This window comes from Polypterus senegalus, chromosome 3, assembly GCF_016835505.1.
Source record: "Polypterus senegalus isolate Bchr_013 chromosome 3, ASM1683550v1, whole genome shotgun sequence".
Lineage (NCBI taxonomy): Eukaryota > Metazoa > Chordata > Cladistia > Polypteriformes > Polypteridae > Polypterus > Polypterus senegalus.
In genome coordinates this window covers 62,527,533-62,554,142 of record NC_053156.1, presented here as the reverse complement: position 1 = coordinate 62,554,142, position 26,610 = coordinate 62,527,533, and the positions used below count along the sequence as shown (strand labels likewise).

At 36.9% G+C, this 26,610-nt stretch overlaps 1 protein-coding gene across 3 annotated transcripts; it reads left to right on the top strand.

Annotated features, from left to right (window-relative positions):
* Nucleotides 1-5,841: 5,841 nt before the first annotated feature.
* On the top strand, nucleotides 5,842-26,123 carry LOC120525202 (ras-related protein Rab-5B). 3 transcript variants are annotated; one of them, XM_039747312.1, is made up of 6 exons: nucleotides 5,842-5,947; nucleotides 6,806-7,076; nucleotides 7,629-7,780; nucleotides 8,798-8,920; nucleotides 9,061-9,154; nucleotides 23,646-26,123. In XM_039747312.1, the coding sequence occupies exons 2-6, from the start codon at nucleotides 6,914-6,916 to the stop codon at nucleotides 23,765-23,767; spliced, it is 654 nt and encodes a 217-aa protein (XP_039603246.1). In that variant the 5' UTR covers nucleotides 5,842-5,947; nucleotides 6,806-6,913; the 3' UTR covers nucleotides 23,768-26,123. The 3 variants fall into 3 exon arrangements, with proteins under 3 accessions (XP_039603246.1, XP_039603248.1, XP_039603247.1); XM_039747314.1 differs by lacking the exon at nucleotides 5,842-5,947 and adding an exon at nucleotides 5,980-5,999; XM_039747313.1 differs by lacking the exon at nucleotides 5,842-5,947 and adding an exon at nucleotides 6,431-6,497.
* Nucleotides 26,124-26,610: the final 487 nt, after the last annotated feature.

Here is a 26,610-nt window from a genome sequence, read left to right as displayed (position 1 = left end):
TTCTGCCATTCAGCCTGTACATTTGAAAAAAATCACAATTTTTTAATGTAATTGGGGTTGGGGTGTTTCAAATAAGATGTTCTTTGGTAAATATTGTGTTTTTGTGCTCTGTAACTTCTGTCATAGAGAGGCGAGGTGTAAAGTGGGGGCAGTTTTCTGTCCAGTAGTGCAGTATATGTAAGAGACCCTATAAAATCCAGTACACTTGCTTCCAAAATTTGTACCAACACAACTGCTCTTCACATAGAGAAATTTACCAAAAGTTTATTCTGTAGATCTAGACATTCATTTCTGTTCAAACAGCCTCAGCTATTCATTGTGACAGAATATATTGTAGTTATACTGTACATTTTTTTCAGTAGGGTGATTTACCTTATTATTTGTAATAACTTTTTATATAATAATGTCATTTTCAGCCCTTTATTGAACATTAAATATTACAGTAATACATCTGCACTTTTATTCCTGGGTTATTCAGCTCTCCTGAAGCCTTATATTATAATGAGACACTCTATGCAGAAATAATAATTTAACAACCACATTGCATTGGTTTAATACAGCTTGTCAGTCATGATCAGATAATCCCATAACTATTTTGCCATGAGAAGAGCAGAGCATATGACTTTTGGTATGATTCCATAGTATCTTGACCTGTAATGTGCTGTGACTGAATGCTTCCCCCACTGTAAATCCTTCTTTATGTCTTTAAATTACCCTGATATGTCTGTCTCTCTGTCTGACCCACATTTTCTGTGCCTAGCTTTTCATGTTTTGCACAATTTCCTTGCAGGTATGGCACAGCTGACCGATTACCAAGATCATTCTGGTCTTCCAGACTCTGTTCTCTAACTTGTTAAAAAATAGTAGGCTGTGAAGACACATTTAAATCAAATTAAAAGATATGAAAGTTTTCTTTGCCGTGTTTCTGAATGAGAGACTCTTAGTTCTGCCACATATTTGATATAGTTAGGCACTGAAGGAAAATAGAAACTTTAAAATGTAGAAATGGGGCTGTTAACCAACATGTCAAACTGCCTACAGTTTACAAACTAAAATATATAAAATATTCAGGTCAGGTTGGGGAACATGCACTGGTCCAGCGTGTTGCCGCAACCCACTACACAAAACAGCTCAGAAACCTGGTTGGCAACTAGGCACACACACGGCCCAGTACACACCTTCGGGTATTACCCTGTATCTGCCGCAGCCAGGTGTTACGTGGGTGTCCCCTTGGCCTGGTCCAGCCACTTGGTTCCGCAACAATGAGGATCCTGCGAGTTGGATCACCCTTGGGGAGTCGCACCACATGGCTGTAGTGCCATAACTGACGCTCCCTCACAACGCAGGTAATGCAATGTAATTAAAATATTCAAGATTGAAAATTACTAAGAGGATTTCTGTTTGAAGCCAGAGTCAGGGAAGCAGAGTAAAAGTTTTCTTAATAGTTACAGATTGGCCTCTTGTTAAAATATTGTGTAAAGCCAGCACCTTGCTCTCAAACTAAACCATTTAGCACAGTAATAGTAAGTGTGATATATTGTGCATTAATGCATTGCATAATGGGCTGGCATCCTGTCCAAGTATAATCATGCATGCAAAAACAGATGGAATAGTTAGTTGGATAAGACTTAATAAATGCATGTGTACCTTATGGCTAGTATATTACCCCAAAAGTTTAATGATTTTTTTAATAGGAACTGCTATGGGTGCTGATTGCAGTTTCGGCCTGTTTCACTGTCCTAAAATGAATGTCTGTATCTGAATGGTCACTTTTATTTCAGCCCACACTTATATTAAGAAACATTCAGAAAAATTACAGTATTGAGCATTTCTGAAACAACAAATGTGGAAATATCAAGATTTGATCTTTTAAACAATATCAATCCATAAAGATGATGCATTTGGGGGGGAAAATGAAAATGTAATTTTACAACGATTAATGAAAAATGAACAGATGTGCCATTCGTGTCTGTGGAAAATATACGTCCACCTTTGGATCTAAAAGCTGGTTTCCTTAACTGTCTTCCAGCCTCTGATATTGACTTTGAGAAAGTTTTTCCCACTCCTCTATGCAAAATTTTTTAGCTGTGCAATGTCTGAGGGGTTTGTAATGTGCAAATTCCCCACAGCATCTGGATGAGACTGAGATCCAGGCTTTGACTTGGCCATTCCAGAACCCTTCATTTCTGTCTCTTCAGCCATTCTTTGGTGGATTTATTAGCATGTTTAGTGTCATGTTGCAAGGTCCAATTTCGCTTGAGCTTCTGACCTCTAATAGATGGTCTCACGTTATCCTCAGGCACCCTTTGGTACAAAGAAGAATTCATAGTGGACTATATGATGATGATGATCTGCACATGCCCTGCAAATCAAGGAATATAGAGTATGTACACATGCAAAGTTTGCAGTTAGGGTTATTTAAATTATACAGTGATTATAAAATGTAAATGAGGCATGATGTCTGTTATATTTCATCACCTTTATTTATAGTTATTGTTTAAGATAAAACCTTCAAATGTCCACATATGTTAAAACAGAAAAAAACATTGTATGGGGTGTTCTTACTTTTTCACATTAATGTAGATCAATTATAAATGAGACAGACACTTAACTGGGTAATAATTAAGAAACATTTCATATTCTAAAATAAATTAGCTATAATTAAGCAAAAAGAAAAATAATGTAGAATCTGAATAAATCCCGTTGCACTGAAAGCTTTATGGTAAGCATCCATCAGAGTTGATTGGTTGTTTGAGAGTACAGTGGCAAGCTATTTAATTATTTGAACAAAGTTCACCTAAATAGCTAATGATGGCAAAACCCAGAAATACATTGTTACTTTATGAACTGAATGCAGCTGTTAAAATTGAGGCAAGCATTCTCTGAAGAGAATTTCAAGATTTAATACCATTCCTGTTTGTTTCTCTCAGATTTCATGATATCAACAATATCAACCCTTAAACAACCCCAAATGTGTATGCACATAGATTTTATCCAGCACCCAGTAACAATCAACCATATGTGATGGCCTTTTTCAGACCTCTCAACTACTTTATTAAAGTATGTCTCAGTTATACAAAGATTAGGTATCATCCATTCCTTATAAGACCCAGACAAGACACCCAGAAGAAAAAGTCAATTTTATTTCATGAGTGTATTCATGAAAGGAATGCTGTGGTTTATTCAGTACCCTCGTATCTATCATCCATTTGACCATGAGTCTATTGTAGGTGGTGGAGTTTGCTTCATTTGATCTAAATTACAAATACAACAGCCTGGAGGTTACATTTACAGTAAAGGTTGAGCCTCATTCGTAAGATAAAGTTATACAGTAATTTGAAATTTTAAACCCCCCGTTTAATGTTTCAAACCATTCTGCAGTCGTAGGCGCATAGTAACATGGGGTATCATGGTGGCACATGGGTTAGTTTCTGCCTCTCATTAACCAGTCTACACACTGTGGTTGACTTCGTATGTTCATATATTGTTTGCCTGGGCTTGTACCGGTACGCAGAAAACTGGCCTGATGTGTCCGAGGTGGTTTTGGACTGATTACTTTCTGAACTGCATCGCAGCAAAGATAACGTGAAATAAGTTGGCTGGAGTATGGATCGATTGTTGCAATAAGATGCTGTAGCCTTTCTAAGTCGGAATTTGAATGTTGTCATGCCATTCACTAGAATTCACACAAAAGTGTGTTCTGTTAAAAAAATATAAATGCCATACTAAACCTAAAACGTGTGCACCTTTCGTCGTGTCTGTTACAAAGTTTACCAGCATGACTTCTCTTTTGATTACCCAGTAGCTTTACCTTTCGCTTGTAGCTCCCAATGAGTTAACAATCCGGGGGCTTTCCGTCAGTCAATGACAGTGCCCACCCAGTTAACCAATCAGCAGTCCCCTAAAGAGCCTACCTAGTCTCGAGATTCATGACTCCGGCATTAGAGTTGCTCTTTTTGCAGCTCATGCGCTAAACCATTCTTCTGATTGGTTCGAAATGTGTGTGACCGCCTTATCCTACTTGCGTGCAGAAACCCTGATTGGAAGTTGGAATGTTAGGGTTAACGTGTTGTGGCTGCAAGTGTTTATATCTGATTTTATTAAAACTTTTCCTAAGTCGTGTTTTCCTTCTCGTGGACAACCTGGTAACTTACAAGTCCTTGTGGCGATTATAACGTCTAAAAATTCAGTCAGTCTTCGGCAAATACAGGGATGAGGAACATTGAGTATTCTACTGAAACTAGCAATACCACCATTTGGTTTGGCGAATGCGTTACCGCTTTCTGGGGTCTGACTCAGATCATCTGAAGACCTTCTATAAGTTACAAAGGCCAGCCTAAATGAGAAGTTGGAACGACGTGGCTCCGCGGGAGTTTATTGCAGTTAATTAATATGGTGTTTGTCTTTCCGGTTGGTAGCGCTCTACTGCTGTAAAGAAAGCTTACCAGCTGTATACACCCCAGGACCAGGAGTAGTCTCAGGGTACCAAAGCCATATGTTTATTTCAAGCAGCTTATTCCCATGTGTGCTAAATGTAGATGCAATTTCTTAATCAGAAACAAGCTAATTAAAAGGATAGTTTCAGTTATGGGACGCACTCTCGACCCCCAGGAGGTAGGAGAGAATGGGAAAAAAAACTGAGTGCAATTGTGAACATCGCTGCACATCCCCTCCATGACACAGCGAATATTTCCAGCCAAGGAATTATTCAGCAGAAGTGTGTCAAGAAACGTTGCTGGGACTCCTCATATCAGCGGCAATACGCCTATATAATGATTCAGTGCGATTGTGACTGCCAAGGCAGTTTTCTTTCTTTAGCTTTCCTTCGTTTTAGCCATTCTGGTGTGTGTGTGTAATTATATATATATATATATATATATATATATATATATATATATATATATATATATATATATATATATAAAATTATTTTATTATTTATTATTATATATATATATATAATATAAATTTAATGAGCTTCTGTAAAAAGCCAAATTCCACCGGGGCTAATAAAGATCAATCTATCTACCTATCCAGCTAGCTTCGTGTTCATTAATTCAAAATTACAGTGCGCCTAAAGTGTGCTGTAATGGTTAAGTTTTTGGACTTCTAAGCCCTGAGCTGGTGGGTTCAATTCCCGCTACATTGTGAACACTGTGAGAACATGAGCAAGTCACTTCAAAATCCTGTGCTCCAAGTGGAAACAAAAGAAATCCAGCCAAATGTTTCTCTAAAGTTAAAGACGTAAAGGCGGGCCACAAGTCAGGTGGCAGCTTGGACTGGACGCTCCCACAAACCTTTCCACCCACATCCTGTAGGACGATTTTGAGTGCAAAAATTACCTAAAAGTATATGGGGTATGGGAGGAAACCCACGCACTCATGGAAAGAACGTGCAACCTTTATAATATTGATTAGTGAATCAGTTATATATATAATCTGGAGTGTTTTCCATTACCCCCTGGACAGTAACATATTTACTACATTCGTAGCCATTATTGATAGTAATGACTTCAATCACTTCATTTCATCTGGTGATGGTCAGACGTACATACCTGACATAATCAGCAACGTTTTAAGAGGAACAGCAAAGGTCTTTCTGCTTATGCACGTTTGTTTCATTTCAGCGTCAAAAAAGAAACTCTCACGTTTCCATTTATCCCAAGTTATTTAACAGCATACTTTGTCACTTTAAAGCGACCCTCTGGTAGCTTTCAATTGGATACAAAAACGATCGATCAATTACAAATTACGCCCTTCTCAAGAACCGGCAGGCTTTCGTAAGCCTCACGTTCATTGGTCTATAGGGTTGTCACTTCGCTGTTTCAAGTATTATTGGCAGTTACTCTTGTCTGTCACAGTACCGCCCCGCCCCACGTTTAAGGAGTTGGTTGAGAAGCGGGTGTCTCCGCTGCGCTGAAAGGAAAGCGACGGCCTGGAGCAAAAAGGTACGTAGCGAAGAGACATCTTCAGGACCTTGTGTCAGGCAGTGACAATGAGGTGTAACGTCAGTAAACTGTTATTCGGGTGTCTGAGGTGGCAGGGTGTGTGCCGGTGACGGGGTGTTATCGGGGACGACAGACGCGGCGCAGTGGGGGGAGGGGAAGACGTATCTGACTTCGGTGTATCTTTATCCCAGATTACATTTGGTCCACTTCTAACACAGTGAATCGGGATAGTTCCTGAACCCGTATTCGCTCCCAGTCAGCATCTTGACCGCTCCCATTATCCAGTTGCGTCTGTGACGCCAGTCTCGGTGTCCCTGCCCCAGTTTGAAATCGCTGGGGAGGCAGTGGGTGGAGACTGTGTGGGGGAGTGAATGGAACAGGTTGGACTATTTGAAGAAGGAACTGGGATGTAATGGAATAGGGCTTGGGCTTGGGGTGGAGTGTTGGCAGCAAGAGAGACAACCTGTAGATGGGTCTGTTCCAGGACTGGAATGGGGGTTTGGCTTGGGGGCACTTGGGTGACACTGGAGGCTCCCCCCACTTGTCAAGAGTAGGTACTTGGTTCTCTTTACTCTGGGTGGCGAGCTTAGTACTCGACGGTACTTCTGTGAACTTACATAAACTATTTGATCCTGTCACCTGAATGTTAAGAGACGATCCTTCCGCCGCTTTCTGTTGATTCTGTTGAGCTTGGTAGCATGAATTCCCATTTGTGTAAAGCATTTTCTCGGGGAAGGTAAACTTGAATGTTTGCCCTTGTATTAAAGATTCTATGCCACTTTGTTGCATGTCAAAGTACAATTTTGGTTGTTCATATCCATCCAACAAGTTAATATGCCTCTTTCTTTTGTCTTTCAGGTTCTGGAATAGTCAGTTGATCCAGAGACTGGCTCTATCAACGGAGGTCCACACATACACCCCACTTCCCTCTTTCCCTGCCCCCTGAGGCGGCGTCCTCCACTGGCTATGGCAGGCCGCGCAGCTTCTCGTCCCAATGGCCAGTCTCAGGCTAGCAAGATCTGCCAATTCAAACTGGTACTGCTGGGAGAATCAGCAGTGGGCAAATCAAGTTTGGTTCTGCGCTTTGTTAAGGGGCAGTTTCATGAATACCAAGAGAGCACCATTGGTGGTAAGGTGACACTTGATGACGTAGTGCATTGTTCTAGACTGATCATAAATCAGTCAGAGGGCTTTTCTTGTATTATCTCTTCTTGTTGTTGTATGGGACTGTTCAGCTAGATCCATGTTTTGTATGCATGCCAACATATAGTTATTTAACTTTTGAGAAGGGAGTATTAGATTTTAATTTGTTATTGTGTATGTTTTTATGTTATATCTTTCATGTTGTGTTAATTTTACCAATGTGCAGAAATTTATTTTTACTTGTATCATTATTTCATATGTGGAGAAAATTAAGGCAGATTTTTTTGTGTATTTGTATTTCAGTAGTAGATGGTTTGTGGGATTGCAGGATATTGGTCTACAGAGTGTTTTATTTTGGTTACTTGTGGAATAGCTCAAACTTGTAAATGCTTTTTTTTTTCAATTTTATTCTTAATTGGGTTTTGTACAATGATTATGTAGTATTGAGATTATCGTAACATTTTACACATCTGATTTTTGTTACAGTGTATATTTTAAATTGTATTTATTTGTTTGTTTATTTTATTTATTTGTCCAGCTGCTTTTCTAACGCAGTCAGTTTGCTTAGATGACACAACAGTGAAGTTTGAAATCTGGGATACAGCAGGCCAGGAAAGGTACCACAGCCTGGCACCAATGTATTACCGTGGAGCCCAGGCTGCCATTGTGGTGTTTGATATCACCAATCAGGTAAATCGCTATGAACATTTTCCTAGTGCTGCAAAGAATTTGGTTATTTTTGTGCAAGGTTAAATTCTTATGGTTTGCTGCACTGACCATATTCCACTTTAAACACTGACTTAAAGTAACCTTCAGTTTCATTGTGGTTTAATTGTTGAATTTAATTATGCAAAGTGGTGTTCATGTGCTTGGTATCCTATGTGACTTGTTTTTGCGCACTTGACAAAATGGGACCATAACCATTAAACATGGCCATAACAGCATTTTCATTTTAACTTGCAACTTTTAAATTAATCAAATTTGAATATTTTGGCTACAGGATTTTTTTAATTTTATGAAGGAAAAGAGGGCACAAATTTAACCAATTTTTAATAATTACTGTTAATAAATGCAACCAAATATGCCTGAAAAATTATACAGCTGATCAGCAAAAAGACCTTTGCCTTTTTTAAAGGTGACAGATTTCCTTTGTAATGTTCAAGCATTACTATACACTTGAGCCAAGTTTTTAGTGGTTCTCTTAAAATAAACCGTATCTGAGAAAATCTTATTTTTGCCCCCTAACTGCAAGGAGCTTCATATGTTGCCAACAGAATTTTGTGGTTTTCTTTAAATAAAGCAAACATATAACACCACAAACACCTGTTAAAAAGCATAGGATTAGAGAGAGTGCTGTATCAAGATTCTTTTGGTAGAATATTCTTATTATGTACAGACACCTTAATTGAAGAAGAAAATTGCTCCTTTATACCCACTATTTTAGTATAAATTAAATGAATCTTGAAATATTTCAGGTAGAGGCCCTAATAGAAGTTAATTGATATGTACACCATCAAGAATGGGCTGAATCTACAATTTTATGTTATAGTGGTTATTCCAAAGGGGGTTGTTGACACCTGTGAAGTTGAAAACTACACCCAAAATGTGTTGTTTGAAAAAGTGACATAGGGGACAACTTTAAGTCTAAACTTAAAATGTACGGATCCAAAAAATAGCTAATGTTTTCCTGTTGGTACTTCATGGTAGGAAACCTTTGCACGGGCGAAGACTTGGGTGAAGGAACTGCAACGCCAGGCTAGTCCAAACATTGTGATTGCCCTGGCTGGGAACAAAGCTGACCTTTCAAGCAAGCGAGCTGTAGAGTATGAGGTATGTTCTCTCTTAAATCTGTCTCATTTTTAAAGTTACTACGTCAATTAGACATTTACAGTATCCAAAGTTCTAGATATACTGCAACTTTTGCACAGGTAGTTTTGCTTCCTGACTTCTGCTGCTCTTGCACTTTCCAGGAAGCCCAGGCCTATGCAGATGACAACAGTTTGTTGTTCATGGAGACGTCAGCCAAGACTGCTATGAATGTAAATGACCTGTTCTTGGCCATAGGTAAGTCAACACCTAACTTAAAATGTGACATATGGAGCATTCCATGAAATCAGTTTTACCACCTTTATTTGGGCAAAGCATATATGCAGATATATATGGAATTCCTGAATGCTTGAGTCAGTTTTAAAGGAATGAGTATTTAATTTTCTGCCTTCAATATGTCCTTGTAAGCACTTGCTTCTGTTCTTAGTTGTTTTGGATGATATGATATAATCAGTGTTTTGAACTATTTGTAGAACAGCTGGTTGAGACGTAATGTACTTTTTACCTTAGTCAATTCCAGTTCCATTCCATTGTGTGTTGGTGGAGTCCACTGTATTCATGCTGAACACCTGTCTGTAATGTGAACCATCAGAAAATGAAAAGTAATATGCTTATTTATGGTAGGCTGTAACTGATGACAAGATAACCTTTAAAAAGAAATCAGTATTTGTGTGTCACAACAGGTTGACAGGGGACAGGTTAAACAAGCCGGGTGATAGTACAGTATACTGCATACACATAGGCAACTGACAATACTCTAAGATTGGGTGAGTGTTGCTTGTTTTATAATTTTTTGATATTGTGTTTATTAGTGGTATTGAAATGGCTCAGAAGAAAACAGTTTAGCCTGATATATTTTGGCCTCCTGTATTTAAATGTATTACTGTTTTAATTTCACAATCTTGTGCATACTGGCTGAGACTAGCTTTGTTCTTAACCTATCTGCATTGTGTTTATGGTGCATGGAGGAGATTGTTTGTTTTTTTTCGGTATTTTATGACTTTTATTGTCCACCAATGAAGCACAAGTCTTCTCAGGATGGAAGCCCCAGTGGAAGTTTCTGGTAGTCTGGAAAGTCAAAGAGCTGTACGAGCAAGTCAGAGGACATATGGTTTTGCTGCTGTTATTTGGTTTTGTAGTTTTTACAAAATAGTTTTTTTTTTAAGTGGTTAAGCCAGAATAGTATGTGTCTTAATGAATGATGTTTGGTATATTTATTGCAAAACATTATATTTTATTATTTAGTAATTTTTGTTCTAAAAAAGACACAGTGTTACGTTATAGAAATGCTTCATTTTCTGGGTTTTTTTTATGCTGCTAAAATCTTCTACATTAATCTTTTCTATTAGCTTTGATTCTTAAGCAAACATGCTCAGTCCTTCTAAAAAATGTCTCTAAATTAACAGTACTGCTAGATAATTGAATCAAATTTATAGTACTGGATACTGTACCTACGTTTTTATAACCATGTTGTTTAGTGACATTTTAATGGATGATTACATTTTTTAATTATGAATTTAGATATCAAGTAATATTTGGTCATATGTTTCCTCGCTTCCAATTATCCATGACTACTAGCTACATATTTCCTGCTATACCAGATTTTAGTATTTGTTAGTTTTAAAACTTTCACACAATTCAAATATTAACAATTGTTAATGGAGAATGAACATGCTTGCAAGTGTCTGTTTCTATATTTATAATCTTTGCTGAATGAAGTGGTCTGTAGTACTTTGCCACTTGGGTAATTCAGTAGCTGTCAACCCTCAGAAGCGTGATTGAGTAGTATAGATTTTTTTTCCTTTTGTCTTTTAAGGTTTCATAGAACTGCACATTAGTCATCAGTTGTGGTAATAGCTAAATTCTGAGAAAGGCCAAATATTGAATTTAACATTACTTTTTTATTTTTATTTTATTTTTGAACAGTTGTAAATCATTTTATGTTTTAAAAATTTCGCAGCTTTAACCCAGGATTTTAAAGTATACTAAGATATAACAGCAGCACTTTTTTGCATTTATGTAATTCCATTGGACCAGTATCCCTACATCAATAGTGCTTAATATTAATAGAACTTTCTTTTATTAACAAGTTATACAAAAGCTGTTTCTGTATTGGTATTTACACAATTGTACCTTTTTTAATTTTCTGCTTCTGAAAAAGATGTTTCAAAGTGATTGGAGAAAACTTTTTTTTCTTAACGTATACCTGCTCAGTTTTTACTTTAACCTGCCCACATTGCTTTGCCAGAGAGTGTAAGTTTTTGCTTCTGGTTGTAAAGTCATTTACAGGTGCATCCCAGTAAATTAGAATATCATCAAAAACTTTATTGCAGTAATTAAATTAAAAAAGTGAAACTCGTATATGGATTCATTACTTAGTGATATATTTCAAGCATTTATTTATTTTCACTTTGCTGATTATGGCTTATAGTTAATGAAAACCCAAAATTCAGTATCTCAGAAAATTAGAATATTTTGAAAAAGTTCAATATTGCAGACTCATGGTGTCACATTCCACTCGGCTAATTAACCCAAAACACTTGCAAAGGTGTCCTGAGCCTTTAAATGGTCTCTCAGTCTCGTTCAGTAGGCCACACTATCATGGGGAAGACTGCTGACTTGACAGTTGTCCAGAAGACAGTCACTGACACACTCCGCAAGGAGGGTAAGCCACAAAAGGTCATTGCTAAAGAAGCTGGCTGTTCAGAGGGCTGTATCTAAGTATATTAATGGAAAGTTGATTGGAAGGGAAAAGTGTGGCAGAAAAAGGTGCACAATCAACAGGGATACCCACATCCTGGAGAAGAGTGTGAAGCACAGCCCATTCAAGAATTTGGGGGAGATTCAAAAGGAGTGGACTGCAGCTGGAGTCAGTGCTTCAAGACCCACCACATGTGAAGGAGAAAACAGACTGGACTGCTGCTCAGTGGTCCAAAGTCCTCTTTTCAGAGGAAAATAAATTTTGCGTTTCATTTTGGAAATCAAGGTCCCAGAGTGGAGGCTCAGAATTCAAGTTGCTTGAGGTCCAGTGTGAAGTTTCCAGTCAGTGATGACTTCGGGAGCTATGTCATCTGCTAGTGTTGGTCCACTGTGCTTTATCAAGTCCAAAGTCCACACAACCGTCTACCAGGAAATTTTAGAGCACTTCATGCTTCCCTCTGTTGATAAGCTTTAGGGAGGTGCTGATTTCATTTTCCAGCAGGACTTGGCACCTTCCCACACTTCTAAAAGTACCAATACCTGGTTTAATGTCCATGGTTTCACTGTGCTTGATTGTCCAGCAAACTCGCCTGACCTGAAGTATTGTCAAGAGGAAGATGAGGCACCAGACCCAACAATGCAGACAAGCTGAAGGCTGCTACTATCAAAGAATCCTGGGCTTCCATAACACATCAGCAATGCCACAGACTGATAGCCTCCATGCCACACCGCATTGATGCAGTAGTTCATGCAAAATGAGCCCCAACCAAGTATTGAGTATGTACATGGATATACTTTTCAGTAGGCCAACATTTCTGTATTAAAAATAATTTTTTTTAATTGGTTTTATGTAATATTCTAATTTTCTGTGATACTGAATTTTGAGTTTATTACCTGTAAGCCATAATCGGCAAAATGAAAAGAAATAAACGCTTGAAATATATATCGCTCTATGTGTAATGAATCTATTTTATGTATGAGTTTCACTTTTTGAATTGAATTACTGAAATAAATTAACTTTTCAATGATATTCTAATTTATTGAGCTGCACCTGTACTTTGGTCCTCATTTGTTGTTCAGCATTTTCTGTTGGATTTGGTTCTTTATTTTCACCTGGGGGGTATTTTTCGTACATAGTTAGGATATAGTGGGTTGGACAATGGATGGATAGATGGATGGATGGATTACTCGTTTAGCCGGATGTAATTGTTGACGATTTGGCATGATCCTGGATCTGTTGGTTTTTCAAAACTCTTGCTGGATGTGTTGTCATAGCAGCACATCTAAATCCTCAAACCTGCTCGGAGTCCCAGAGGAAATTCTTTTCGAAAGATACCGCTTTAGCCGGGGGAGAGGGGATATTGTACCTCAAAGATTTATTACCCCCTTATATTTGAAGTCAAACTAGGCGAAGTCAGGCTCTCCTAACCACACAGACAGTATGCATTGCTTTGAGGTTTTTTGCAAGCGTCACTTTTTTTTACATACTGTTGGCGATGTGGAAAATCTATCTAAAAGTGCAGCTTGCCAGGCAGTTCGTAAAGTCTGTTTGGCTCTGAAATATTTCCTTCGGGTTTTCATAGTGTTTCCTGAACACCTGCGTGTGCAGACAAAAGAGGCGTTTTATGTCATTGTAGGTAGGTAATACACAGGCAAAAACAACCACAGTTCCATAAAGAATCTCACAATCAGCCTAACATTCTCATTACCCAGGATTTCCAAATGTGATTGGAGCACACGGGACTGATCAGAGTGGAGTTGGATCAAACATTATTTAGAAAATGTACCTCTCCTCCTGATGAATATTCAGACACGGTGTCTTCATCAAATATTTGACCTTTGTCAATATCTCGTTGGTCAGACACAAATTCTAGGGATGTGACATTCCCTGCAACTGACCCAACAAAAATAGAGGGCTATATGGAACATACCTATGGCACACATTGAGGACAAATATATGATGACCATCCTTTACCTGAAATGAAGTGACCACTGCAGCCTGCCACTGGTTCTGAGGAGGAGCTTCCCCCTGGAATGCCCTCAGAAACAGGGCGGTGGGCATTTTGCTAGAGAACCAACTCTTCTGCAGGGGTTAGGTCTGGACCGTGTGGACCTCCACCTGTTTTTTTGCTTGTCTGCCGCCTTATTAGCTTTAAAATTAATGTTTTTTTATATTATACTGTATATGATTCTTTATGTCAACAATTCTTTAAATGATTATATACCAATATTTACCATTTTGAAGTATATTCTTGTACTTCACTTTAACCTGTTCCTATGTTCTCCTTGCGCTCACGTTTGATCTGGAATTATGACATATTAAATAATAATTAATCTGACACACAGGAAATAAAACGCTGCATTCAGTAAGTACAATGCACGCTACTTACGTATTTTTCTGCCATTTTTTGTCAGCCGTCTTTTCTGATTTGGGCTGCTTTTGTAGTGTTACCCCTTGTGCATATTAAATCTTGAAATTCTTCATATCCTTTGAGTAAAAGGTCCTGCTCCACTTGTGTGAAAAAATGTGCACATTCTTTCATCATTTTGTTGCAGCCTTTTCAAAGACTTGCTGATCATGTTTTCTAGACTCAATATATATGGACTTTTCAATCCGCGCGGGCACGCGCAATCATCTCGGTTGATTAGATCCAGCTAGACTAATCTACTACACAGCTACGTTTGGGAAAAACCGACTTATCCCGGATGAGTTTCACTGGCATTAACTCATCCAAGATCTGATCTTGGATAATTTAAGCGACGTACGGAAAATACCCCCCAGATCAGTAAAAGATATTTTCTGTTTTTCTGAGATACTTTAGTGTCACATTGCGTTTATGGTCACAGATCATTTTATTCCTGAAAGATGAACATTTTCTCAGTTACCTGGACTTTTTATAGACTGGATCATTTTTTGTCCTCTAGGATTTGCATGTTTTTGTATTTACATAATAGTAACCCCACCATTCTTTATAGTAGCGGTAAGGTTAGCAGGGTAATGTGCTGCATTTATTTTAGACTAAATATTTAAAGCTTTTCTGTTAGATAGCATATTCTTATTTCACTTGTAATATCTTATCAGTGATTTAGCAAAAGCTGTGAGGGTTGGCATTTATTTTGGTAATAGTTTTTCCTCCTTAAAACCTAACCATAGGAGTCTGTTTTATGGAATGAACTTTAAATCTTTGAGCAGTCAACATTTTCTCAGCCAAAGGATTCGAAGTAATCATTTCACTCATTTGTAATAAATAAAAAGCATGTCTTCAGAGGTTGAGGGTTATGTATATTCCTTGAGTTTCATCTGTTGAGAGTAATAAATCAGAAAAACAGCTATTTTTGTAATAAATGTTGATATTGAGCATCTTAGTTTTATTAAAAACAGAAACAACACCTCTTCCATGAATTACAACCACACAGGTGCTAATATCACTTAAATCAAAAATGTAAAATTTAAATATATTCCTTGAAGTATATTTATGAATATGAGTTAAAAATTCTATGGGGTTGATGCATGTTCCTGCGTGTAGTACAGTATAGTATATTCCAATGAAATAAAGCATTCAGAATTCTGTTTCTTAAAGTTGTAATTTTGTGTGCTTTTTGTAATACTGAATAAAATGTTCATGTTACACATTCACAGTGGTGGGGGTATATGTCTTTTGATGCTCCACATCCCCTCCTTGTTCTAGGTGCAGCATTTACTACATATAATTGTTCAATTTGTAAAACGCATAAAGGCAAATGACACATGCCCATCATGTTACAGCAGTCTGAGAATTGGTTGGGTGTATTGTATTTGACCAGTTGTGTGAAATTTTATCATTGTATTGTTTTATACAAATCACCATCACACTGCACACCTGTCTAAATGAGATAGTACAGCCATGTGCATTTCGTGTTACTATTTCTTTGAACACTTAAGTTTGCCCAAATTTATTTCCAGTTAGGTGTATATTAGCTTTCCAGCATTCCTGCTAGCTTCCCATTTTAAAGGGCGACTTTATGAAATGGTCCGCATTGGAAAAGGGAAAGGAACGTCTAGGGATGCTCTGATTTGGTATTTTTACAATTAAACTATAGACCGTGTGTGATCTATTCATTTTTTTTTTTTGGTAGGCTTATTGTTAAATGACCATAAAAATAGTAAAATACATACAATTACCTTAAAATGCATACTTTTTTTCATCTAATGAAATATGTACAGAAATTTACATGCAGCACAATTTTTTCTGCTTGGCTGTGCAGTTGAGCTCTGCAGATTACCTGGCAAGCGTGTTTCTTACCTTACACCCAGTGCCACTGTAATGGTAACAATGCAGGTATTTTTACATAAACAAGATATGCATTAACGTAGTCGGGTTACTTTCTAAAGTAACAAGTAATCTAACGCATGTTTATTTTAATTTGTTACTCTACTGCTCTCGAGAATGTGTTGTCGAGCTTCGCACTATACATCCAGCTCATTGGTATACATTTATTTGAATAATGTAATCACCTAAATCATGTTTCTCAGAGGCCAATAACCTAATTTTCTCTAATTGGAATAACGGTTTACATGGCATTTTAAAAAAAACAGGTTTCTGTGAATAATCCGGTTATTGAAGCATATGTTAATGCATTAATTGTCCAGCGTTTGCCTGCACCAGTCTGAAGTCTACCCCAATTACTTGGTAGCTGAGATAACTTCAGCCTCTTGCTTCCAATTTTTTGCAACTCCCCTAGGTTTGATACTGTCCAAAAACCACACATCGAAACTGAGGGAATTTTGTGAGAAAGAGCATTTTAACAAATGAGTGCCTTCCTTCTCACCTGCTCCTCTCCCCATTGAGAAGTACACACAGTGTCCCTCTCTCTTGACAAAAAATCCAACATTACAATATTTTTTGTTTTGGTAAATGTTTTTAGTGAATCATCATTTTTATAATATTTGTAGAAATTGACAGAATAATGCAGAAGAATATGCAATGAGCCAAATGTTAACAATTAATAATGTATCAAACATTTTATTGTTTGCTAAAATGAATCAGCAATTGAAAGGTTTTGATTCGGACACAATTATCAACAATCGACAGACGTTATCTTTTTAAACATTAATACTGGAACAGGAAAACCTAAAAGGTATAACCAAGAAACAGACTTGGCCTGAACATTGTCTTGGATAGAGTTGTCTGAGGAGATGAGAAAAAACAATTTTAGACAAGAATGTTAAAGGCAAAGGCTGTAAGACCATCTCCAAGCAGCTTGATGTTCATTTGACAACAGTTGCAAGTATTATTAAGAAGTTTATGGTTCATGGGACTGTAGCATTCCTCACTGGATGTGGCCCACAAGAGGAAAATCGACCACAGAAGGCTAGTGAAAATGGTAGAGAAAAAGCAGAGGAAAACTTTCAAAGAGATAAAAGCTGAACTCCAAGGTCAAGGTCCATCAGTGTCTGATCATACCATCCATCACTGTTTGACTGGCATTGGGCTCAATGGAGGAAGACCAAGTAGGATTCCTTTGTTGAAAGAAAAACATGCACCCAGAATTTGCTAAAATGTATATGGGACAAGTCACTGTGCTTCTGGGAGAATTTTCCTTTGGACAGATCTGGAGCGAAATGTGCTGCCCCTTGTCAGAACGCTCTGTCTTGGTCACAGGTCATGGATCATCCAACAGAAAAATGAAAACGCACAGCTAAAAGCACCCAAGAAGAGCAAAACATCAGACTATTCAGAAATAATCTCGTATGAGTTCTGATTTAAATCTTATTGAACATCTATGGGAAATAAATGAAACATGCAGTCCGGAGAAAGCCCCCTTCAAACATGACATAGCAGGAGGAGTGGGCCAAACTACCTGTTGACAAGTGCAGATGTCTCATTGAAAGCTGCAAGAAATCACTTGCTTGTAAAGTTTGACTCTAAAGTTTGTGCAGCAAAATATTAGGTTAAGGGTCCCATCATTTGTGTCCATCCATTTTCACTTGTTGTTATTTGAAATATTCTGTTGAATCAGAACAAAGCAAAATCTTTGTCTGAAACTGACAAAATTAATTGCCGTCCACCATTGCTTATTCTGTATTTAACAGTTGTTTTTGTGAAGGGGTACAAACAAATTTGTCCGTTTTTTATTTTTATTTTTTTTTCTGTAATCATTGTATAATCTGTGTATATTTAAAGTGTGAAAATTTTAGGTTTTCAATTTTAATTACATATCAAACCACCTACTGTTCTTGCATAAAAATAATTTATTAAAAAAGCATTTGTCTTGCATAAGAATAACTAAAAAATATACACCCTCATCTACACAAAAACTATCGTTTTTCGCTTGTTAAAACTCTAAAATACAATATTAGGGATGGGTGAATTTAAGAAACATCACCTATAGTTGTTTGTACTTAATTATGGTTCAGTACTTAACAATTTAAGACCAAACAAATCATGGTATTTCAAAACATTCAATTCTTGGAGGGGGAATGTCAAGAAAAAAAATGTTGGGAACTCCTTGCCTAGAGATATCAAACCGCATTTGATAACATATGTATCAGTAGTCTACTGCAGTTAAGCATTTACTTTTGATTTTGATATGTCTACTGTTATTCCAAATCATGCTGCGTTTACTACTATTAACCATGACCGAGATCTAAAATCGCAGCATTATGTTTATATTAGTGGGAGTCCCTGACCTGATGGTACGCCGCTTTGGAGGACGTCAGCTTAAAAAAGTTTGGGAAACCTTGCAGTAAGCGGTTTACAGTTAGTCAAATTTACTTTTATCAAAATGTTACAATGTAAACTAAGACAAGTATTTGTAACAAAGAAATTATGCCTACTTTTGTTTTCTTAGTATCAAAACTTTAATTCTACTTTTTAGTTATATTTATTTAAAAACTACATGAGAATTTAAAGACAATCTTTAAAATCTGGCTTAATGTTTTAAGAACATAACCTCAGCAGGGTTGCTGTAGCCCCCTTGTTTGAAAACCCCTAGTTTACTGCAGTCTGTTTAAAGATTAGTTTATGGAGACAGACTTGTTACCTTATTTGGAAAATTCATTTTCTGAAAAAGGCACAGGTGGTGTTCTTTTGAATTGAGTCACAAATTGTCAGGTATAAACCGAATATCGAAATGAATTGACAAGTCACCATAAATTCACAGCTCTTATTGTGACCATTACATCTTAAGAGTCAGGCACTGCATGTGCAGATTTCACCTGTTAGCGAGCTTCAGGAATTATGCACATTCTCTACAAGTTTTTTGTTGTGGGCTGGGCGTACATAAAGGCAAGCAACTGTTTTGTTTGGTTTTTTTTTTAAGATAATGGAATTTGGACCTTCCACTTATTCATATGGAAGGGTATGCCCTAGTATCAATTTCTGTGCAAGCCCTGATCGTGAATTGTCAAAGATTTTCAAGTTTGACATTTTTTCTGGAGGGAGGGGGCTGAATTGGATGTAACACTGGTCTTCTATCTCGTTCTGGTAAAGTCTGCCTTGCTGCTCTGTGTGCTTAAATCCAACAACATAATTACTGTGGAATTTCCTTCATCAGAGTATACTAGAATGTTGTTTACAGCATGGATTAGCACTGTTTCTGTGCTATGACTGGTGTGGAAGCCAGTCTAGAGTTTCTCAAACAAATTGATATGTAAGGTGAGACTGAAATTGAGTGGCTGCTGCATTTTGAAATATTTTACAGAGAGGGTGATTTGAAATGGGTCTATGATTATTTAAGTATATGTGGGTCTGGCTTTTTAAATAATGGTCTGATAACTGACACTTCTAGCACTTCAGGAAATGGGCTATTCAGTAATGAACTATTGGCAAGGCTAAAAATGGGTGCTGCTCATTTAGTTCACAGACACAAGTAATTAAAGGTAACATCAGATAAACTTCATTTGGTCTTAAAGAAAGGTATAACTGGGTGTCATCTGCATACAAGTGAAAATTAGCATTTATGGTTTCTAATGATAGATCCCAGTGGAAGCATGTAAAGTGAAAACAGTAAAGGTCCCAGTACTGAGCCCTGCGGGACACCATATCTCAATTCTGTGTATGGAGTACCGTCGGCACATTTCTGTAGGTACTGTAATCGATTTGATAAATAAGAACTAAACCAGGCAAGGACAGTGCCTGTAAGTCCAATGTCATTTTCTAGCCTGTGGAGTAAAATTGAATGGTCAATGTTGTTAAATGCTGCGCTTAGTTAAATTGGAAAAAATGATTTGTGGTTGTTTATATTCGGGAATCTCAATTCAAACCTCACCCTTCTGCTTCTCCAACACTTCCACAAATTCACTATACTATAATTGAAGTCGCTTCATAAGTTGTGGGTTATCTTTGGTCACTGCTGTCAGTTTTGGAAACTTAAAATCTTTATCTGGTATCTTGTTTGTACAGAGCTATGAATTTGTTTTGCAATGCTTGTATCAGGCAGACCCCCGTGACCCTGTAGTTAGGATATTGCGGGTTGGATGATGGATGGATGCTTGTATCAGACCTTGTTCCTTGAAATATGTGTTCATTTAGCATGTAAATGTCAGTCGTAAATCCACTCTGGATTTTCTAAATCTAGTTTTCCTCTCCTATTGCAGTGAACAATTATGCATATTTCAGAAACGAGGCTGAAAAAGCATTCAAGAACTCAGCAGTGAGACGGCCATCCCACTGCTAATTCCTTAGTTTCAGTTCTTTGTGGAATTCCAAAATATCCAATGACAACTGTCAGAAAGTGAGGATTTCCATTATAATTATTTATTCAAAATACATATCCAAGCCACTCTTAAACCTAGATATCCCATTACATATTCAGGTACTTTTTTTTTTTTTACAGATGGAAGGTGATGATTATGTTGATTAAGATGTATGACGTGATATTGTGAGATGTGGTGATGATAATGGTGTGTGTTTGTGTGTGGTTTCCTTTGACAAACCAGAAACAAAAGAAGGCGTTATTAATTTAAATAAGTGTGATATTTATCAAGTCTAAGTTGTTTATTCACAATTATGGTATATATTATTTGTGACATCAAATTTTTGTTCTAAAGTGAAACATTTTTTATAAGTGAAAAAAATACTTGCATTCTCTTCTTGCATTTTAAAATGGGGGTGAAGGGGCTGGGATCTAAATGTAAAAACGAAAGCCTTCAAATACTACTTTGAAACAGAAAAGGTTTCGATTTAAGAAAACATGTCTTCCAAATTTTTGAGGTAATGTTGTGAGAACAAAAGTAAACTGGAAGAAATGAATTTTATCACATAGTTATATTCTTCCATGCCTTGTAAGAAATGATGCTGTGCAGCTCACCTGTCATTTATACTCTGAAATTATCTGATTTGAATGCGCAGCTTGCGAGATTCAGAACACACACCATCAATGGTGCCACATGTACTCAAATCATACGTATTGTATTATTCATTTTTTATAGGCAGGCACATACAGACAGTGGTTTAACAGCAGATATGTGCTCAATTTCATATGACAAATTTTCCAAATGGCGACTTATTACATTGAGTTGCAGCGTAGTGTATGTTGGTAAAGTGCACACATAAGAGTTTCATTGTAATTTGTACATGTAACAATAAATATGAACTGAACTGAATATACTGTATTGCATTTTTGAAAGGGCGAAGGCCACCTGTTCATTGATATTAAGTTTGCAGTGCTAATTGTGGAATGTCATGTGCATGCTTAATTAAAACAAAAAAAAATGAGAAAAAATATAAATAAAGGCAGATTATGAGATAGAGCCCGACATTGATGAAACTTATTGCAACACCACAAACCAATTATTTTATGGCACATGCTGAGTCATTTTGCAGAGGATATGATAATAAAAGAACTACAGTCAACGTTTTTGAGTGAGGAAATGTAATTGGCAAGTTTCACCATTTCTTTTTTCCATTCGGTTAAGCCCATAATAATAATGAGGTAGTTCTGATTTGTAATTTGTAACTATTATTAATGAACAATTTATTATTGTTTTTATACATAGTAAAAGACACTGAGTGATCTTAAGTGTGACATTTTATTTTGAAGTTGTCCACAGAACAGAAATAGTAATTTACATTTGGGCATCAACATTTAATAACCTCAATAACACCATTTGGAGATGACTTTTCAAAGCAAAAACAAATCCCAGGGGATTTGGGGTTGTTGCAGAGGCAGACGACCAACGAGGTAAAGTATACAGTGTACATTTTCATTTTAAAATAGTTTAATCTTTTTTCCTTCCTAAAATGACATGGATGCACCGTTTTAAAATACGCATGCAGTCTCAAGACACAGAATAATACATCCATTTTTCAAGCAGAAAGTTTTATTGAGTATTTGATAAGTTTTAAGGCTTTTGTTTTCAAATTAAGTCCCCGGCCACATCACGTTTATTTTAAAATGTGTAACAGACTAGGTATTTTTTAAATAAAAAAAGCTTCACTTTACAACACAATTTCAAGTGAAAATGAATGTATGCTGTGATTCTGAAGAAATAGCTTTGACCTGAAAAATACTGAACTTATCCTTTTAACAGTAACTACAGTGATAAATGCAAATAATAACTAAGAACATCAATGCACTAATATGGTGAAATTAATATCAATAGTAAACTACAATAAACACTGATAACTAGTAAAACTGAATAACATACTCTACTTAAAAGTAGGACATAATCAATGTGTCACTGCCACTTAAATAGACATGAAAAGCTGTTTGCCCAATTTGCTTGAAACATTAGGTAATGTGCAACTCAAGGAATCATAATAGTTAAGAATAAATATTACTGTTGTTTTTTTTTTTTTGGTTTTTTTACTTTCTCATATGTGAAGTACAGAGGAAGTATTGTAATTGTCCAAAGATTTGATGTCAAGATTTTGATGAATCTCAACATTTTAGATCTCCCTGACTTTCTTGTATACAAAGTAAAGGAAGGTATTAGAATCCTCAAAAAATTCAATTTCGAAATTTTGATGAATGTCAATGTTTTAGACCTCCCTGAGTGCGAAAATATCATTTTTGGAATTTGTGTGTGTGTGTAAACACAATAACTTGAGTACGCTTTAACGTAGATTTCTATCAACCTTTGGCCAATTCTCGTTAACCGGGAGTGGTAATTTACCTTTTATTCATGCAGCTGCAGAATCCAATTTATTCAACTTTACTTTTATAATAATTGTTCAATATATTATTAATTTGATTTTATTTTTTGTTGATGGTTCCTTAATGTACATAATATAAAAATATAATCATTGTCTTGCGGTTTACTGCTTAAATATCCATCCCCAAATCTGAGTATACGAGAAAGTCTAGGGAGACCACTCCCTAATTTTTAATTAACAATACATGTGTAAACTACAGTTACCTGAATTATTTAAGTAATGAAACTAATATGAACTGTAATATGAAACTGCTGAATTTAGTTACACTCGTATAGATTGAACAACTGGGTTGTATAATAATAATAGTGTAGTACCTGCTTCTGAAGGATGCACAACAGTTTGTATTCAAGGATGTTTTTGCCTGTGAAGAATGAGATATGAAGTGTGATGAAAACTGAGAAGCTGTGTGAAAAAGTAGTAAGCCTACAGAAATGCATATAAGAAACAATCTATTTAAATTCTGCTTAAGAAGCACCACAACGAGTTTAACATAAACAAAACTCCAACCCAAAAATCATACCTGGGATGGAAAACATTAAGAGTAGATTTTGTTTTCTTTCTTTTAACTGAAAAAATAAAAACCCACTTCATAGGCTGCAGATGATTTGCAAGTCCAATAACTTTCTTAAATTGGTCTGAAGTGTAAAGCTTCTGTGGTGTCATTGTCTGCTTGTGTGTACAATTAGAAAGACTTTCATTGTGTTCAAAATACATTGCTAGATCTATGAATTTGACAAACAAAGAAAAACACTGCAAAGTAATTCCTGGCAAAATGGTTTATATTAGGTGTTTAGTCAGTCTGAAAAATGACTTCATCCCAAGTAGGAGGATTGTTGGCATGTTTGAAAATCTTGTGTTTTCATTATTTTTTCTTTCTCTCTTTCTTCCAGCTAAAAAACTGCCAAAGAGTGAACCACAAAGTGGTCCTGGGGGAACAGCAGGCCGGGTCCGTGGAGGAGTGGACCTTAGTGAGCCAAGCCAGCCTGCAAAAACCCAGTGTTGCAGCAATTAGATAAAAAGATTTGGGGTAGGGGTTTCGGGGCTGGGAATTATTGGATGTCAGTTTCCTGACTCGTATGTTGGCTAAAGGTGAGACTAATGGGAGAGGGTGGGCTGGGTGGGTTGAGAGCAGAACAGGCTGACAGAATTGTGACTCAAAATAAGGATTATAGGATCAAGGAAATGTTTCATCTCACAGAGGGACCTGAAGGAAATGCACCTTGAAAATATTTGGGATGGGCCCAAGTGGCTAGACAGAGGCTTATGTAGATGTACAGAACCAAGTATTTACTGAAGGAGATATAATAAAATTCATAGTCTCTTGTTTAACTAAGCAAGGACAAGTGGCTCTGTTGAATTGGAGGGAGACATCTCTTTGTTTTCATGGAGTAGCCAAACGTGAACTTAGTTGGCTCTTTTGCCTTTTTAGCTATGGGCACTTCTTAATATCTTCTGTCTTTTTCTAAAGATAAAAATCAGGCAAATTTGTTGATAAAATGAGTTTATCTTATTGTGTATTGGACCATTAGAAAAATGCAAGATATACTGTAGGTCAACAGAAGCATTGCCTTGTCTACAAGCATGCTTCTTGAGACAAAAAAAGCAGTTTGCAGCCTGCAGAAATTCTTTAATATCTAAAGGAACCTGATGGATGCTCTTCCTGGTTTAAATGCATTAATGGGAGGTCAAAAATAAATCGAGAGGGGGTGGACTTGATTGTGTAAATTCTTATTTGGCTCATGTGCTTATTGGTATGTAGCCCAGAGAGACTCTAGTAGGATATGGGTGAACTTGAAGTTACCAGCAGGTAGTCTGTATCAAATGGGTGAGAATAAAAAATTTAGAAAAGTTTGGATGTGAGCTTAACACAGTTTGGTTAGCTGTATGAGTTGTGGAGTTCATGGCTCTTGAACCTGGCATCCTGCAGTTACTGCACTGTAAGCACAGCCAAATATACAAAGTTGATACTGGATCCTTGACAATCCAGACCAGCAATTTGGTGGGCCTTATTTGGCATTTAGAGCACACTTCCACCATTTCTTGCATACTGGTTCATTCAGTTTTGGAAGTGGGGTGTCTGTGTCCCATTGTGCTAGTATCTTCATTGAGATGCCTCCTGAATAGAACAACACTTGGATTATTTAATTGGGAGAATATATACTTGACCTTTGTTTAGAAACTGACTGAATTTGAAGAAGATCGGATAAGAGGCTTATGGAGAACCAATGAAATGGCATCTTTGCCTGGGATGGGCTTGCTTGGCACACTCTTCCAATGTAGTGCTATCTTGCCTTCGCATATCTCCTTTAATTTTATTACAGATGACTTAACATTTCTCTAGATTGTTTTATTCAGATCAAATTCCTGTAAATCAATTGAAAACTGTATGCTAATCTTTTTTTTGTGATCTGTGCTTATTTAATATCTGCAGTATTCTCTCTCTCTCTCTCTCTCTCTCTGCCTACAGTTGTATTTGAGAGGCAGATAAAAGTAAGTACACTGCAGGAATGATTGTCTCCAGCTGCTAGAGGGGAGTTCCACAAGGATACACAAAGGGGTGTGTCACCATTCAGTATTTTTCATTTTTACTCCTGTCTATCATGGGGCAGCTCTTACTTTTTGCCTCCTCTTCCTTTGCCAAACTTGGACATGAATGTTGTAGCCTGGAGTCCAAAATGCAGTCTGTGCAGTTTTCTGCAGCACTTAGCCTAGCTGAGTATTAAACCCTGATTTATATATAGAACCCTCAGTGATGTCTGTTCTGTTAAGCTCTTTGTCATACTGAAAATATGGCCATTACCAGTATGAAGCTATAACGGTCTAGCAGTCATTTTGCTTGCTGGTACATGAAGGTAAAGTGAAAATTAAATGAAACCAGAAGGAGATTCTCTACCGGCTTTGTGAACAGAAGTGTACACACTGGGAAATTTTTACAAATTGTGAAGCTGTTCCTTTCAGCTGCCTCTTTTCTGTGATTTGCTGGCTGCAGGTACAGGTTGAAAGTCGTGGCATGAATTCTCTTGCCCTGAGAGTCCGAGGGCAGCTGACTCCCCTGTAGCAGTCTGGAATCAAGCTGCAATGACCTTGGTATTTAGTAAAAGCTCACCATGAAGGAGTGTATATTGCAGCCTTTTAACCCTGATAACCTTTTTACCTTCATTTTTATTCAAAAATGTTGCTAAACAAAATACTTGCCTAATAAAACAAATCAGTATACTTAATAGTGATTAAACTGGGAGCTGGACGCTCTGAGGTAACAATTGTATTTTCAGTTCTGGCAGACAATTCACTATGTATTTAATGTAAGTAAGATTTACAACAATGTTCTGTCTGCTTGTATGTATTAAATGGACTGCCTTTCTTATTGATTGTCTAGTGTTTTCCTGCTCTCTGTCTGCATTTTGTTAAGTAACTTTTGCTCTGTATATCATTGCTACCAATCCAATGTACTTGTTTCAGCCTAGTAAACAAAAACTCAATGGCTGTCTTTTTACCAGTAGAAGTTGTTGAAGAATTCTAAGTGCCTAGCCTAATGAGGCTGCATGCTGACCAGTTAAATGTCCAGAGTGCGATTATTAGTCTTCAGTGGTGCACTTTCCCACAGAGCACTTTCTTTCTATAAACAGCACAATTATACTTAAATTTTTGCAGCTTGTGTGTAGCCTGCAGTGTGTTTTATAAAGTAGGTCTATATAAGTTTGCTTTGATACATAAACTGCACATTGATAAATTAATATACTTTGCTTTAATCCTTATTAATTCTGAACAATTAACAATTTTGGATCCCCTAAATAAAATAAACAAATTACCATTTTAGGACGAGTGAGAATCTGAATGCCTCATGGCCCTTGCAGA

Bases quoted from the DNA above. Each gene is read 5' to 3' on its own strand.
- LOC120525202 (XM_039747312.1), top strand. From the start codon at position 6,914: ATGGCAGGCCGCGCAGCTTCTCGTCCCAATGGCCAGTCTCAGGCTAGC. The intron at 7,781-8,797 runs GTAAATCGCTAT...ACTTCATGGTAG, and splicing joins TGTTTGATATCACCAATCAG to GAAACCTTTGCACGGGCGAA. The intron at 8,921-9,060 runs GTATGTTCTCTC...TGCACTTTCCAG, and splicing joins AGCGAGCTGTAGAGTATGAG to GAAGCCCAGGCCTATGCAGA.